This window comes from Microchirus variegatus (genome assembly GCF_963457635.1).
Source record: "Microchirus variegatus genome assembly, chromosome: 11".
In the NCBI taxonomy this organism is placed as follows: Eukaryota; Metazoa; Chordata; class Actinopteri; order Pleuronectiformes; family Soleidae; genus Microchirus; species Microchirus variegatus.
This window is the reverse complement of record NC_139812.1, coordinates 551,445-569,484: the sequence shown is the minus strand read 5'-3', so window position 1 is coordinate 569,484 and position 18,040 is coordinate 551,445. Positions and strand designations below refer to the sequence as shown.

The window sequence follows — 18,040 nt, the reverse complement described above, 5'->3', positions numbered from 1 at the left end:
TGCTGCATCACACCACACTGTCAGGACCCTCTGCTCTAGCAATGACTTGGTTTATGTGTGTGTGTTTGTTTTTGGCTGTGGCTCTGGCTTTCTTAGTGGTGCATTTAAAGTTCAGATCGTCGACACATGGCCTCCCTGAGCCCCCGCAACTCCCAGCACTGCCACTGATTGGCAGTCTGCTCAGTCTGCGGAGCTCACACCCTCCTCATGTGTTTTTCCAAGGACTGCAGGTAAAATATGGGCAGATCTACTCTCTGAAGTTGGGCTCCCACACGGTCATCATCATCAACCACCACAAACATGCTAAAGAGGTTCTGATGAAGAAGGGAAAGGTGTTTGCAGGAAGACCCAGGACTGTGGGTAAACCTTCTCTTTTATGACTTCTTCCTTTGAGCAGCAGCAGCAGCAGTTGTCACTAATGCATTTTCTTGTCTATCTCTGTCTGTTTAAGGTCACCACAGATATTCTGACCAGAGGTGGGAAAGACATTGCATTTGGAGACTTCAGCGCCACCTGGAGGTTCCACAGGAAAATAGTGCATGGAGCTCTTTGCATGTTTGGAGAGGGTTCTGCCTCCATCGAGAAGATCAGTGAGTCTTCTTTAAAATCATTCTTTTTCGCTCAACGTGACGGTTACAAGATGAACACTCCAAACCCTGCACTCTATACAGAACTTATGATAAATACTGAGTCTATAAACCAGTTAAATACAAATACAGATGTTCTTTTCTCTGTAGTAGAATCACAAAGCGAATTAAACAGGCTCATCTGTGTGAACTCTAGGACATGGTGGCAGTATATACCAGAATAAATGCAATTTGTTTCAAACTTGAAAAAGTCAGTGGAAATATTTGCCCCAAGAGTTAAGAAAATGAAAAAAAACTGGCTTTACTTATACTGGTAACAGTACCAGAATATAATATATGATATATTATGCCACATCACACTAATACAATACACTGATGGAGAGTTACCCTGTAAATCTACTCACTGTACTTCATTTTCACAAATACAATTCCATTCCATTACATTTTTATTGGCATGTAATAAATATTTGTATATTACTAATATGTATAACTTTCTTCTCTGGTTATTTGTTGATATATATTATAGTTATTGAGGATTTGTTAACTAACAAAATAACTGATCTGGTCATAAAATAAAATGCATTGTTAAACCATTACGTTTATGAACAGTAAACAAGATCCATCAGTATATTAGTGATTTTAAAATTATTTTAAACAGCCGCATCAAACAATGTACAGTAATGCTACTGTAGAAATCCACTCATAATATTATAAGATTTGACTATTTTGAAAAGGTTTGTCAGTGAAGTGTGAGTGTGTTCAGTCTGTGCAGAGGCCCAGTCTCTGTGCTCCATCCTGTCTGAGGCAGCAGCTGCTCAACTGGCCCTGGATCTGTCTCCTGAGCTCACACGTGCCGTCACCAACGTCATCTGTTCACTCTGCTTCAACTCGTCCTATTGCCGAGGAGACCCAGAGTTTGAGTCCATGCTGGAATACAGTCAGGGCATCGTGGACACTGTTGGAAAGGACAGCCTGGTGGACATCTTTCCCTGGTTACAGGTAGATAAGATCATTATCAAAGCATAAGTTTAATATGGAAAAATCAGTAAGCCTTCTCTCTTAATGTGAACTATTGTGACCAATTTAGTTTTGTCTGATTCTTGTTATATTATTATTAAAAAATAACTCCCTACCTAATTATCAATAGAACACTAAGTCATGTTAGCATTTGTCTCTTTGTCTGTGACAGATTTTCCCCAGCGCAGACCTGCATCTTCTAAAGCATTGTGTTTCAATTAGAGACAAACTTCTGCAGAAGAAATATGACGAACACAAGGTGAGTTCTACTCTTTTCACTGTGTGTTACTAGACTTGACCAAACGTCATAAATACCCCTAACATGTAAGAAATGACTTTAGCAAGGACGGGGAAATTGAACAATGTGAAAACATGTTATAGAAGAAGGTCCTGAGTGAAGGAAAATCCACAACATTCTAACTGTAGACTATATTTGAAGAGTTTCTGGTCCTTTTTGTCACTACATTTATTTAACATAACTTTATAAAGCTCACAACTCACACAGTCATTCAAGAAAATCTGTTATTTTACATCATGGCACACATGGTGCATGTTATTTTGTTGCGTTGTGTATACTAGTGTATACAGTATACTAGCTGCTACCATATTTCCACAAGGTAAAAAAAAAACGTGTGGATATGTGGAGGTGAAAAGGAGCTGAAATCTGTGGTACAGTGATCAGGTATAGACATTATGAAATGATTCTAATTCTGAAAAAGAGTGACCCTCTGTGTCTCAGGCTGGTTCTCAGTGAGTGGAGAACACACAGCTCAGTCAGTGCTGATTATGTGTCAGGACCTTAAAACAACTGAATAATTCCTTTAACTACAAGGAGAATATTGACCATCAGTAACTTTGTCAATTAACCTCTCTCAACTACTCATTCCCTACTTGCCAAACTAGCCTACACTGTCAGGGGTCGACAGCAAGGGGTATATCCGCAAACTTGTCCAATCCTCAACTTTCCAATATACCCAAAGTATACGCACTCGCACCTGACACTAAGTGTTTTAATTAATTATGAATAAATTCAACAAAATAACAGTTAAATATTATGATATAATGCTGACTACACTTTATACATGTTCAAAGTATCCATATAAACTCCATATTGAACACAGAATACCTGAACTCATACATTTCTCTCTAGTTTTTAATAAAACTAGTTAACCTATTATACCTTGTTAAATATTATGAATATTAAAATGCTAACCACACCTGCCATATCTTCAAAGTGTCCAAATGTCATGAAAAAGTTTATTACATTTCATGAAAAAGCTACAATATGTTCAAACTTTCCATTCAATGCATTAATAAAGAAATGGAGGCTTAACTATTTTTTATATGATAATTAATAAATGTATATTATAATGTAATAAATATTATGAATAAGTGCTAAATAAACCCATGATATCCTCAATGTGTCCAAATGAGCTCAATAATAAAGAAAAAATGAAAAAAATATTTTTTCTGTGTTCACTAATAAGTTAATCAGTTAACTTATTATGTAACTATTACCAATCATAGCCAAAGTAATAATGATTGTACTTGTAGATAGTTGTTACATGAATCATTGTACAACATTTGAAGGCAATATCTCCATCAGTCTGGAAGATAAAGCCCAAAATGTGTAATAAATTAATGAATTTGCTAATTAATAATAAAGCTACAAAGATAGGGATAATTCTCAGGTGGTATGTGATGCCCATGCAACATTTGAAGCCAATACCTGCAATACTTTGGAAGATACAGGCCAAAATATGCTTTTTATATCATTAATTAATTAATTAACTAATTAATAATAATGGTAGACAGCTCAAAATCAATAGGGATCATCTACAGGGGGTATGTGACCCATTAAAAAAAATAAGAACATTTAATCTCAAACGCCTTTACAGTTATCGCGTTAACGGCTAAAATATGCAGACGCGTGAGACCGATCCATAATATCCGCATTTCTCGCTGATATAATAATCATGTTCCCTGAGCTACAGACCTTCAATGAAATGCAGTGAACAGTGTATTACTTATCACTGAGTACACAGTGAGACGTGGTTCCTCTTCTCAGGCAGATTACAGTGACCATGTGCAGAGGGATCTACTGGACGCTCTGCTGAGAGCGAAGCGCAGTGCTGAGAACAACAACACAGCAGAGGTCAGTGCAGAGTCTGTGGGCCTCAGTGATGACCATCTCCTCATGACTGTGGGAGACATCTTTGGAGCTGGTGTGGAAACCACCACCACTGTGCTCAAATGGGCCATCATCTACCTCATCCATCACCCACAGGTAAGGCTGGCTAAGGATTATTCCGCTTAAAAGGTCACTGTTTGTCTGAAAAGCTTGTGAAAGCTAAAAAAATTTTTTCACAGTTGAGGCTGTCTTTTGTTGAATTATTTTAACCTGTAGGTAGATTTGTTTTGCAGTTGCATCCTTTAAAGTTGGGTACTTTTATTATAAAAAACAAAATAACATATATAATAAGTTTGCCAAAACTATGAAGAAAGTACTTCGATAGTCATTGACATGGACTCCATGTTGTTCAATTTATATTGCCAGCAAATCTGTAATCTGGAGTTGATGGTAGAGTGTCTGATCCTGTATACACATAATACATTGCTTTCAAATTTAAAACAAGGATGTGATTTTTGTCCAATACGACAGCTAGAGATTTCTTTAAATTGTAATAATTTTCTCATCAGTAGATAGATAGATCCATCAAAAACTGTAGACAGGAACTTGCCAACGGGTGGATAAACACACGGCCATGAAAACATAACCTCCTTAGCAAAGTTAAAGAAGTAGGCTGTTCATCATCATTTATTTCATGTTTTTCTGAAGTTAAGGGGAACAAGACCCATGTTCTCCCTGTGATCTGTGCCTGATGCTACATCCTTAGCAGTGTTACGACTAAATATATGTGTTGTCCTTCGTGAATGTGATCACTTTAAAGACCAAATAATGTCTTTATGATTGTAGGTGCAGAGGCATATCCAAGAGGAGCTGGACAGTAAGCTGGGGTGTGGTAAGTCGCCACAACTCTGTGACAGAGGCAGCCTTCCCTACCTGGAGGCCACCATCAGAGAGGTGTTAAGGATCCGCCCCGTGGCCCCTCTGCTCATCCCCCACGTCGCCCTCAGTGACACCAGGTAAACTCATCCTGCCATAATTGTGCTGAGGAAAAACGATGACATACTGTTCTATAAGCCGGTTTCCTGTCTTTGCTGCGCGCAGCATTGGGGACTTCGCTGTGAGGAAAGGAAGTCGAGTCATCGTCAACCTGTGGTCGCTGCACCATGACGACAAGGAGTGGGACAATCCTGAGCTCTTTGATCCTGGTGAGTAGAAGCTGAGTCTCATATATATATATATAGAGCTTGCTAATGCAATTCTGACCATTGACAGATGATCAAAGTCGTCCAAATCACTCCACCAATCACCTTGGTGGTTCCTCAGAAGTTCAAAGTCTCAAGATCAAAGTTCTTCTCCCTCCAAAAACGTTGCTGTCCCTTTACAACCCTGTATATCCACCAGTTGCATGACGAAATGCCAAAACTCCCTAATGACAAGTAAAGACAACAAATCCTGAACACAGTACAAAGTTCCTCCAAGGTAGTTCATCTCCCAATAAATTCTGGCAGGATGTACGCTAAGAAGTGCAATGCTGCCCTCCACTGTTCGAATTTCCCAATCACATTTTGAAGTCCAAAATCACAGTTCAAATCCAACACTTGCCTCTCAGAAAAAAAGATAACTGGTTGGAATCCTGGTTCAGCTGAAGGTCTTTCTGTGTAGAGTTGGCATGTTCCTCTCACTGTTTGGTGATTAGCAATGGTATAAACTCTGGGGGGACGTGGTGGCTAATTGGACACTATAAAGCATTGGTTCTCAAAGTGCGGCCCAGGGGCCAATGGCGGCCCGCAGAAACATTTCTGGCGGCCCCGCAATGAATTACAGTTGATAGTTTTAATCCAAGAGTGACTAAGCTTGTTAAATGTTTATTGGACATTAGTGGATACAGACCAATAAGTGTAAACTGTACAACTGTATTTACTATATCATCAAATTTTGGATGACATAGTGACAAAGTATAGTATGACGTTTTTGTCAAATTTTGGTATTTAAATTTTTTCCCAAAAATGTGGGACGGCATATATGTCATTTTTGTCAGATTTTGGCCCGAAATTTTTTTTGAGACAAAATGTCAAATTTGGGACGGCATATATGTCATTTTTGTCAAATTTTGGACCAAAAAAAAATTTCAAATTTGGGACGACATAGTATCGTACAACGTTTTTGTCAAATTTTGGACCAAAAACTGTTTTCCCCAAAAAATTGTAAAATTTTGAACGACATAGTATAGTATGACGTTTTTGTCAAATTTTGGTATTTAAATTTTTTCCCAAAAATGTGGGACGGCATATATGTCATTTTTGTCAGATTTTGGCCCGAAATTTTTTTTGAGAAAAAATGTCAAATTTGGGACGGCATATATGTCATTTTTGTCAAATTTTGGACCAAAAAAAAATTTCAAATTTGGGACGACATAGTATCGTACAACGTTTTTGTCAAATTTTGGACCAAAAACTGTTTTCCCCAAAAAATTGTAAAATTTTGAACGACATAGTATAGTATGACGTTTTTGTCAAATTTTGGTATTTAAATTTTTTCCCAAAAATGTGGGACGGCATATATGTCATTTTTGTCAGATTTTGGCCCGAAATTTTTTTTGAGAAAAAATGTCAAATTTGGGACGGCATATATGTCATTTTTGTCAAATTTTGGACCAAAAAAAAAATTCAAATTTGGGACGACATAGTATTGTACAACGTTTTTGTCAAATTTTGGACCAAAAACTGTTTTCCCCAAAAAATTGTAAAATTTTGAACGACATAATATAGTATGACGTTTTTGTCAAATTTTGGTATTTAAATTTTTTCCCAAAAATGTGGGACGGCATATATGTCATTTTTGTCAGATTTTGGCCCGAAATTTTTTTTGAGAAAAAATGTCAAATTTGGGACGGCATATATGTCATTTTTGTCAAATTTTGGACCAAAAAAAAAATTCAAATTTGGGACGACATAGTATTGTACAACGTTTTTGTCAAATTTTGGACCAAAAACTGTTTTCCCCAAAAAATTGTAAAATTTTGAACGACATAGTATAGTATGACGTTTTTGTCAAATTTTGGTATTTAAATTTTTTCCCAAAAATGTGGGACGGCATATATGTCATTTTTGTCAGATTTTGGCCCGAAATTTTTTTTAGAAAAAATGTCAAATTTGGGACGGCATATATGTCATTTTTGTCAAATTTTGGACCAAAAAAAAATTTCAAATTTGGGACGACATAGTATTGTACAACGTTTTTGTCAAATTTTGGACCAAAAACTGTTTTCCCCAAAAAATTGTAAAATTTTGAACGACATAGTATAGTATGACGTTTTCGTCAAATTTTGGACCAAAAATTAAAAAAAAAAAAAAAAGTCACATTTTGGACGACGTAGTATAGTATGTCGGTTTTGTCAAATTTTGGACGCCATAGTTATTACAAATAAGATTTCTTACAGTTTTTTTCCTTTTTTTTCCCTTTGGCGGCCCTCAGTCCAATGTTGGGTTCCTAAATTGGCCCTCAGGTATCAAAACTTTGAGAACCCCTGCTATAAAGTGACTGTGAATGTGAGAGTGAATGGTTGCTCGTGTCTGTGTGTTGGCCCTACGATGGACTGGCAACCTGTCCAGGATAAACCCTGCTTTTATTTCTGCGTCAGCTGGGATTGGTGGAGGATGATATAATCCTTTTAATTTGTTTTTCAATAAAATAGTGAAAATGATCTCACATGACCAAAACATGATCAGCTCAGCTTGAAGAACATCAGCAGTGGTCTAGATATTAATTAAACCTGTTTATGAGTTTTGTTTGTACTTCACCCCATGGAGTGAGAGAGAAGTATTGTTTTTGGCTGCTCTGTGTTTGTTTTTTGTCCATTTGTTTGTACTTGCACTTGCCACTATGACCAGCCGAGGGCGTCAGAGGCTTGTTGCGTGAATGGGGCTAAGTCTGCCATCTCTGATTGCCTTGTTTTTTGTTATCTTCCTCCGCAGGTCGCTTCTTGAATAGTGAAGGCACAGGTCTGATCCTCCCATCGTCCAGCTACCTGCCCTTTGGTGCAGGGGTCAGGGTGTGTCTGGGCGAGGCTTTAGCCAAGATGGAGATCTTCCTCTTCCTGTCCTGGATCTTGCAGCACTTCACCCTCTCTGTCCCACCAGGTCACCCTCTGCCCAGCCTGGAGGGCAAGTTTGGTGTGGTCCTACAGCCGGCCAAGTACAAAGTGAACGCTACACCCAGACCAGAGAGGGAGGAAAACCACTTCTAGTTCTTTTTTTTTTAATAAATAGAACATACATACATCATGGCAACTATTGTTTGTTTGCCTGGAGTGAAATTGACATATTACACCTTTGTATTGCATTTTTTATTATTTATTAGCAGTTCCTACTTGGTTTATGAATACACTTTGGAATGATCTGAAGTATTTACTTATCTTTTTTTGTGTGTGTTGTATTTGAATAAAACCAAGATCAAGTTAATCACCCATGTTCTCATCAATAAGGTACTTTTCCTTCACATCACATCTCCAGAAAACCTGCTAAGTCCGGTGGTAGGACCTCTCAGGCAGCTCACCGGCAGCCCACTGTGTTTTTGTTAAAAAAAACTGTTAAAAGTTGACAGGAAATTTGAAAAATGATGACTATTATGTGTTATTTTAAGACATATACAATACTTAAACACCAACTATAGTCTTAGAAAAAGAAAAACAAGATTAAAAGATTAAAATAAATAATATCAATTGTTTTCACTTAAAGGTGAAATAAGTAGTTTATAGTGCCATCTAGAGGAGAGGCTGAAATTTACAACAAAGAACTGCTCCTCTGCTCACCCCCTCCCTTCCCTGAGCGCTACGGTATCCTCAGAGGGTCAAATGTCGTCCTCCTCGTCTTTCTCCGTGTCAGCAGATGAGGTTCGTGAGGCGAGGGAGAGGGCGGAGCTACCGCGGGAGAGAGTGGAGGCGGGACTTCCGCTACAAGTAAAGAGACGCTTGATTTGTTCTCTCGCGTTTGTCCTTACAGGCTCCGGTAGAAACATGGCGTCTCTCTGCTAACAGTGGCTATGCAACCACGGCCCGCGACCATGTTATTTTACATGACTTTTTGAAATACTACGAAAATGAAACAAAAGCTATTATACAGCGACTAGACAATGCAGGAGCACATAATATGTATAAAAAAGTGGATTTTGGGTTATATAAACCCATAAATACTACATATTGTCCCTTTAATGTCTCCCCAGCCATGTAGGTCCGGCTCCAGTCTTTGGGAATCACTGATATACGGGACATCCTGAGTTCGGTGCTTTCGAATAACTTGGAGTTATGATTACAATGGGAGATTTTTAATGTGCTCAACTAGTGACTGTGGTAAAAAATCAAAAAGATTTGAACACAGCATATCTGTATAGTTAAATGGCAGCTGTGACTCTGTGCTAGAGCAGGTTTGTCCTCTAACCGCAAGGTTTGGGTTTCAAGCTTCTGCTCCTCAAGTCTACTCCTGCTGGCAGCATGCAAATAAAATAGATTTGATAGCTATGGGGTGGAAAAATCACTGCATAGATGTGCTCTATAAATACTGGTGTGAATAACAATATCTAGTGTGCAAAGATTATCAAGACTATAAAAAGCACAATAAATACAGACATTTATATTTCAGGGCATTCAGTTTCAAATGGAAAACAGCTTGAAAACTACCTGTGGCACCACAATCCACAAGAATAAATATCTCAACAAATTTAAGTAGACATTTAAATTGTTGAATATTTAGTAATAGGCGACAGAAACATCAAAAAAGTGGACTTTGGGTCATATAAACACATAAATACTACACATTGTCCCTTTAAAGAAAACAAAACTTGAATTGAATTGACAACGGAGACAGCCAATCGCTGTACAGAAACGCCCACATTCCTGAACGGACCAATCGGAGCGAGTCAGAGCGATGTGCGGAAACGAGTGTAAAAGTTAGCAGGACTTTGTTTTTGTTTTGGTGAACGAGTCACAGAGTCACAGAGTCACAGAGTCACAGAGTTCCCAGGCTGTTTGTGAACAGTGAAATGGTCCATTAACGATTGAATGTTTGATGAATACCCTCTTGTCTTTGGCAATGGTGTCACCGAAGTTCAGTATTGGACAAGAAACTTCTCCGACGGTGGCGACAGAGGCAGAGGTAGGAGCCGAGCGACGGTCTTTACACTGGAACACTAGCATAATAAGCTACACTAACTTAGCCAGTTTGTTAGCTCGTTAGCTTTGTTAGCTCTATGTTTAGTTTTCTCTTCAAAGTTCTTCAATATTAGCCAAGCTATAGTTACGGATGCTGTTGAAATATGGAGTTGGAGACTCTCCTCGGTAAACGTAAGGGACTTTAAGGGCACTTGTGTTTTACTTTCTGTAGCACAATGAACGAGGATTCGCTCCCTATCTGAACCTATATGTCTGAAAACAATTACTGAGATATTATTTAGTCGTATACGACAACGAGTATATACACGGCACATTTAAATGGTTGATTTTTTTTTTGTATTAGTACAATGTTCAGATAAACTCTGAAATGTATAAATTCGACTTTCCTAACCACTTGATGGATGATGGTGTTAAATGATTTCGTTTCACTTTTTTATAAACACAAAACACTGCTTCATAATGTGCTCATCCGGTTTCATTGCTCTGACAGTCAACTGGAAATCTAAAAATAGTTTCTATAGACCAGGGTTCTGCAACCCTCTAGAATAAAAAGAGCAATTTTTGCACCCTCTCCACCCAAATAAAATTATTCTGGAGCCGCAAAACCTATTTGATCCTCAAAATTAAGAGAAAATCACATTTTTTGAGCACATATATACTATATTTAAAGCACTGCAGTTTGTCGCAAGTTGATACGCAACATCTGAAGTGTATAAAAATGACTTTGAAATGTAATTTTAGGTACAATTTTATGTAGTTTATGTCTGAGAAACATGGATCTAGAAGTACATGGATCTAAAGATGGACAGGACTTCTCCATGTACACATTTTACTTGAATGGCTTTTGGGGGAGGTTTTTCAATTGGATGCGACGGACAAAATATCAAAAACACTTTTATTTATGCCTTTAACTTGACCAAAAAGTGAGAAAACCATGAAAAGTTTTGACTTCAAAGCGAGAAGGAGCCACTACAGAGGGGCTGAAGAGCCACATGAGGCTCTAGAGCCACAGGTTGCAGACCCCTGCTATAGACATTTGACCACTACTCATTTTGAGGTTTGGGGAGCACTGTTTGACGTTTTATTAAATGATTTTCTGACATTTTATGGACCAAAGGACTCATCAATTGAGATTAATTGAGATAACAATTCTATATCAATAAATTATTAATAGTTTCATTAGTTGCAGCCCTTTTAAGATGTGCACATTCATATGTCATTGCCATTATGACTTCATGGTGTGGGGATACACTCAGACATGATAAAACAATATTGTTTTGATTGTTTGTTGTGAATGATGTAGGTGTGGAAAGTATTGTGATGTCATGAATGCAAGAATTTTCAGCAGATGACGTGGCATCTGCAGTGGTGTCTGTCACGTCATAACAATCTGAAGGCTGTCCATCATTGTGACAGGTTGAACTAGAAAAGCACCCGGAGAGCGCAGACCTCCGCCAAGGCAGCTCAGTGTGTGTGTGTGTGTGAGAGAGAGAGTGTGAGTGACATTTTCAATATTTCTACAAAAGTTTTATTGTCCACAAATGTTGCTTTCATGACTCTGGGGTTTTCTATATTATTGTCCAAGAAAATAATGACATAATTTTACAAAAATAAATTCCAGCGCACATTAATTGTGAAGTTTGCCAATAAAGCTCACTATTATTATAATTGTTATTGTTATATTTAATATTATTCTTAGAATAATATTATATTACTATAATGATCATAACATATTAAAACAAAGTCAGGTAAGGAAACCTACAGACTGTGATGATCATATTATTAGGAACAATAACAACACTAACACTCACTGGCATGTTTATCTGTCACTGGCATGTGTCATTCAACACTAAATTTATGTATTTATATCCGTGAGAAACGCGCGCAGATATTATTGAATCAGTCTCACGCGTCCGCAGATTTTAGCCGTTAATCGATAACTGTAAAGGCGTTTGAGAATAAATGTTCTTATTTTTTTTATGGGTCACATACCCCCTGTAGATGATCCCTATTGATTTTGAGCTGTCTACCATTATTATTAATTAGTTAATTAATTCATTAATGATATAAAAAGCATATTTTGGCCTGTATCTTCCAAAGTATTGCAGGTATTGGCTTCAAATTTTGCATGGGCATCACATACCACCTGAGAATTATCCCTATCTTTGTAGCTTTATTATTAATTAGCAAATTAATGAATTCATATGCTAAAAACACATTTTGGGCTTTATCTTCCAGACTGATGGAGATATTGCCTTCAAATGTTGTACAATGATTCATGTAACAACTATCTACAAGTATAATCATTATTACTTTGGCTATGATTGGTAATAGTTACATAATAAGTTCACTGGTTAACTTATTAGTGAACACAGAAAAAATAGTTAAGGCATTTTTTCTTTATTATTGAGCTCATTTGGACACATTGAGGATATCATGGGTTTATTTAGCACTTATTCATTATATTTATTACATTATAATATAAATGTATTAATTATCATATAAAAAATAGTTAAGCCTCCATTTCTTTATTAATGCATTGAATGGAAAGTTTGAACATATTGTAGCTTTTTCATGACATTTAATAAACATAGTGTATGCTTTTTCATGACATTTGGACACACATAGTGAGTGATTGGTGTGAGAGGCAAAACTGTATTGTAAATCAGCTTTGAGTGGTTATCAAGACCAGAAAAGCACTATACATACATAATGTTTCTGTAGTGTAATCATGCAATCAGACAATGACGTGCTGAACAGCAGCAGTGCTTTATTGACTTGCATCATATTGCAACATACAACCAGTTTCACTTCCTTTTAACATGTGCACACTCGGTAGGTTCAGTTATCCAATAATACATTTTAATACATTAGCAGATACCGATGTTGTGCTGATACTATTGTGCTATTATTATTATTATGTTTGTCTTGTTATCATGTTTTGGATGTTAGCTTTCTATGATTTGTGTATTTACAGGCCAAGTTGCTGTGCCAGGGAGTAAACAACCAGAGCTACATCTGTGAGTCTGGTCATTGTTGTGGAGAGACACAGTGCTGCAGCTACTACTATGAACTGTGGTGTAAGTTACTGACCTCTATTTCATTCTGTTTGTTTGTGTCCTTGTGTTCCCTCTTCAACTAAAACTACTCAGAAAAAATAGGCTGGAATACTACTAAAGCACTCAGCATTTCAGTATGCGCTAAGAGCGCGGGCGGGCGGGCGGGAGAGAGAGAGTAAAGAGTGCGAGTGAGTGAGGTCTGCGGTCTTGGACATTAGTTCATTTACTTATTTTTGTGTAGATGTGTAGGCTGAATACGTCGCACAAGTAAGCGAGTTTTGCGACTCACTCCTTGCCACTGAAATGTTCTGCCAGCGGTGACTTCTTTTCTGAGAGAAATCGCTGCAGCGAGGGAATCCGGTCATTTTTCAAAATAAAACATTGTTCAGACCCCGATAATAAATAAAATGGAAATAATGTAAGTTATTTATTCTTTCTGTGCAGTGGTTGGGGACCGCTGGACTAAAGCATAACACAACATATAGTATGTATGTGTAGAGCTGTATATAAACATGCACTGTGGGCTCCCTGCAGGGTTTTGGTTGGTGTGGACCCTAATCATTATCCTGACTTGCTGCTGCGTGTGTCAGCACTGGCGCTCAAAGCAGCGCTTCCAGCAGCAGCGCCGGCAGAACGAGATCAACCTCATTGCCTACAGAGAGGCTCATAACAACTCTCAGCTCCCCATCTATCTCAGTAAGTAGCTGTGTGACTGGAGTTGACTCGGGTGTCGTGATTTTAGGAGCAGGTGGTTATTGGCCTTTTACTGATAGCTACTGCCAGGCCACTCAATGAGAGTGGAGTGTGCATGTTTGACACCAAAACAAATACATAGTACGTTTCTTTTTTAGAACATAACTTTTGTTTTGCTACAGAAAAGCATCTCCTTGCTCTGCCCTGCACGCTCTTTCTCACTCGCTCTCCCTCACACACCACACTCGAGATAAAAAGCGACTAGAAACAAATCTACTGACTTTCTGTCATAAACCTAAATATGTTACAAGAAGGAAATGCATAATTCTGCTGCAGTGAGATACACTGTATTTACTGCTTGCGGACACGCACACACACACACAGAAGCACAGTGTGAAGGCCCTGGTACACTTCCGTGCACATGCTCGCACGTGCCGAAGTGTCGTTGTACCTCTTTTTTTCTCTCTGTATGCAACTGACCAAAGAGTGGATGTGTGGTTTTCTTCCCCGTTTCCTCCCAAAACCATGACATCCTGCTGGTCAAAGAACACAAATCCAGATTTAAATCAGTTTTTGACTGGTGGGGAGGTGTTTAAACAGAATTTACTTCTGGGTTAAACTACTCTGGACAGGAGTCAAATTTCCAGTGCAACGCTATGACAAACACTCGTCCTCCAGCTATTAGAATTTAAGTAGCCGTGACTGTTTGTAGCTAACCTTACTTTTTACAAGTTGGGACAGGGCTCAATATTTTGTAATGGTAATGTAATGGTGGGCCGCATTAAATCGATTGGAATTGTTATTATAGACTTTTGGAGACTCGGACATGAAAGCTTGTATCATTCTAAATTCTTTGCACACCAGACGGGGGAGTGAAGTGCTCATTATTTGGATGCATTATTATTATTTTTTTAAGCTTTTTCATTAATTCATTCAATTATTTTTATAACCTGTCCTGCCCAGTACCGAGTCTGTGATACTTGGCCTGTAGTTATTATTATTTTTATTCTAATTTATTTGTTTTATGATTATGTGGTGTGAGCAACCAGACCAAACAGCAGGACGGGAAGTGGAAAGACAAGGGGAGTGAAAGAGAGACAGATACATAGACAGAGTCAGGGGGAGAGAGAGTGAGAGAGGCGTGAACAGCAATATCAATGACAGTATATACAGTTAGGTCAAATTAAAGCTGAAAGTGTGCAGTTAAAGCACATCTTGTTCGTTTCATTTCAAATCCATTGTAGTGGTGCATAGAGCCAAAATAAAGAGAACTGTGTCGATGTCCAAATATTTATGGACCTAACTGTATATATGTAAAGGTTAGCAACATTAAACAATTAAACTAATATAAAACATAAACGTACTTCATTCAGCAAAAATATAAACAACATTAAACTGGGCCCCGGGAACACCGGCAGAAGTGGAGTCCCCACTTGTCAGGTATTTCCCGTTCAGGAATGTATATGCCATCCTACCCTACTGAATGATGTATGTTATGAATACTCTTACACTAGAATCTTAATAAAGAATCGATTCTTGAAATTGTTAATAACGTAATGAAAACTGTGATGTTTGTGGTGTAATAGGTGCACAACAGCGGCACGTGCCGTGGGGGTGTTGGAATTTATTTGAACTTGACTTGTTTTGCTTATGGTGCATATTTGATGTCAAATTTAATTACAGTTGATGTAGGGGTGAAAAAACATTGCATTGCAGAACAATCACTGACAATGATTCAAAAATCCCACAAATCTTCACTTAATCCTGTGATATTGATTTATTTGAGCTTATTTGTGTTGTAATCTTAATGTCACTGGGTGAAACACCAATTTACTTCTTAACGTCCTTTTTCATTGGTTATGCTTCAGGATTCTTACCAGTTTATCTGCTGCCGCCCTATGACGAGGTATCAAACCGACCAGCCACACCTCCTCCTCCGTACACCCCTGTTCAGCTAGTACCTCCCATAACAGATGCACATGAGGAATCACCTTGCCTCCACTCACCTGTCTCTGTCGAAACTAATGCAGATGCAGCGCTCCCTGCAACTACAGAGGTCACACACGGCTTCCTTCACAGTGCGTCCAACAACAAGGATTCTTCACCAGGCAGGTACCGGCGATTCACAGGTGATTCTGGGATCGAAGTATGTGATGGTCAGGAGTCGTGGGAACATTTCAGCTTTTTACAACCAGAAGAAGAGACAGAGGAGCAGGAGGTTGACCCATGTGATCACTGTGGTCCTGATACTGCTGAACACATTGATGATTCAGTTCTTCATGAGAACAGAGATGGACACACAGAGCCTCAGGCTGATAGGTAATCCTAAAAGTTGAAGTGAGTATATGCAGGATCTTAACTCTGCTGCAGTCAGTGACCTTATGCTGCACTGTAATAGCGTTTTTTTGTATATTTTTTTTATTTCTTAACCTCTGATTGAAACAGTTAATCCAGCAGCCAATGTACTCAATGTCAGGTTCCTCCAATATTTAAAGGTACATCATGAAAGAAATGTATTAAGTCTTATGTATTTAGGTATACACACTATACACTGATAACAATGGTGCAGCCAGTTAATTAACAATGTACATTTTAATTTACAGCATGCAAACTCTATATTTGCAAGCTCGTAGTACTGTGATACCCATGTTGCCAGAATGAGAATGAGCTGTAGCTGAGTCAGAAATGCTGAACGTTACTGAGCCTAAAAGGCCTCACTCTCTAGAAAACTGCATGTAACCTTAATAAGGTTACATGAGGCTACAATAATAAGGTGAACTTAATCAAAGTTCTGGAGTTCCCTGGACTTGCAGTTGGTGACTTCATCATTATCTAGTCAATATCAGTTTCTATGGACTGTTGTGCACTCATTGAATCGATGTTAAATGCTGCACAATGGTTACCAAACTCTACCTAGTTAAATATGGTAGGTATACATCAAGTATCCACATGTTGAGGGGTGTTGGTTTCAATACATCATTCTGTGAAAGTGAAAACCAAACTATAGGTTGCACTGAGGCAATGTTGCTGCTGTGAAGTCAGTAGTCAGAGTCGAGCACTTTTCTACATATGCAGCATTTAAAGTGGTCTTCAGCACATGGTGCTATAGTCTGTGTAATCGTTTACTGTCTGCTGAATAAAATTAAATTCTATTTTCCTTTTGTATTTTGTACAAAATATCATTAAAAGATATGAAGAATGAAAGCTTTGTGTTTTAGTAACAACATTTATTTTTTATTCCTATTTCTATATTATTATAATATCTATATTATATTCTATATTGAGCTAAAATGCTAATAATTACATTAAAAAAATTATAAAAAATATAAAAAGGACTAAAATGGAATAAAAAAAGGTGTGTCCTGACTAGGCAGTCTAGTACTATGTGTCTGCACTGATTTGGAGTCTTTAGGTCACATGACCTGGAAGCTATTGAGCTAAAATGCTAATATTTAAATTATAAAAATTATAAAAAATTATAAAAAGGACTAAAATGGAATAAAAAAAGGTGTGTCCTGACTAGGCAGTCTAGTACTATGTTTCTGCACTGATTTGGAGTTTTTAAGTCACATGACCTGGAAGCTATTGAGCTAAAATGCTAATAATTACATTAAAAAAATTATAAAAAATATAAAAAGGACTAAAATGGAATAAAAAAGGGTGTGTCCTGACTAGGCAGTCTAGTACTATGTGTCTGCACTGATTTGGAGTCTTTAGGTCACATGACCTGGAAGCTATTGAGCTAAAATGCTAATAATTACATTAAAAAAATTATAAAAAATATAAAAAGGACTAAAATGGAATAAAAAAAGGTGTGTCCTGACTAGGCAGTCTAGTACTATTTTTCTGCACTGATTTGGAGTTTTTAAGTCACATGACCTGGAAGCTATTGAGCTAAAATGCTAATATTTACATTAAAAAAATTATGTAAAATATAAAAAGGACTAAAATGGAATAAAAAAAGGTGTGTCCTGACTAGGCAGTCTAGTACTATTTTTCTGCACTGATTTGGAGTTTTTAAGTCACATGACCTGGAAGCTATTGAGCTAAAATGCTAATAATTACATTAAAAAAATTATAAAAAATATAAAAAGGACTAAAATGGAATAAAAAAGGGTGTGTCCTTACTAGGCAGTCTAGTACTATGTGTCTGCACTGATTTGGAGTCTTTAGGTCACATGACCTGGAAGCTATTGAGCTAAAATGCTAATAATTACATTAAAAAAATTATAAAAAATATAAAAAGGACTAAAATGGAATAAAAAAAGGTGTGTCCTGACTAGGCAGTCTAGTACTATGTGTCTGCACTGATTTGGAGTTTTTAAGTCACATGACCTGGAAGCTATTGAGCTAAAATGCTAATATTTACATTAAAAAAATTATATAA

At 37.5% G+C, this 18,040-nt stretch overlaps 2 protein-coding genes across 2 annotated transcripts; both read left to right on the top strand.

The window, feature by feature from the left end:
• Window positions 1-41: 41 nt before the first annotated feature.
• On the top strand, window positions 42-7,981 carry cyp17a1 (cytochrome P450, family 17, subfamily A, polypeptide 1; the record flags this gene model as incomplete). Its single annotated transcript, XM_083897976.1, has 8 exons — window positions 42-356; window positions 452-590; window positions 1,351-1,586; window positions 1,777-1,863; window positions 3,673-3,891; window positions 4,582-4,751; window positions 4,837-4,940; window positions 7,710-7,981. The coding sequence occupies 8 exons, from the start codon at window positions 42-44 to the stop codon at window positions 7,979-7,981; spliced, it is 1,542 nt and encodes a 513-aa protein (XP_083754102.1).
• Window positions 7,982-9,772: 1,791 nt separating this feature from the next.
• Window positions 9,773-16,836, top strand: LOC310934032 (WW domain binding protein 1-like). The gene is made up of 4 exons (XM_083897648.1): window positions 9,773-9,884; window positions 12,879-12,981; window positions 13,495-13,656; window positions 15,522-16,836. The coding sequence occupies exons 1-4, from the start codon at window positions 9,798-9,800 to the stop codon at window positions 15,974-15,976; spliced, it is 807 nt and encodes a 268-aa protein (XP_083753774.1). The 5' UTR covers window positions 9,773-9,797; the 3' UTR covers window positions 15,977-16,836.
• Window positions 16,837-18,040: the final 1,204 nt, after the last annotated feature.

Excerpts from the sequence above, each read along its gene's own strand:
- LOC310934032 (XM_083897648.1), top strand. The coding sequence starts at position 9,798 with ATGAATACCCTCTTGTCTTTGGCAATGGTGTCACCGAAGTTCAGTATT. Across the intron at positions 12,982-13,494 it reads CTACTACTATGAACTGTGGT|GGTTTTGGTTGGTGTGGACC; the intron begins GTAAGTTACTGA and ends GGCTCCCTGCAG. Across the intron at positions 13,657-15,521 it reads TCAGCTCCCCATCTATCTCA|GATTCTTACCAGTTTATCTG; the intron begins GTAAGTAGCTGT and ends GTTATGCTTCAG.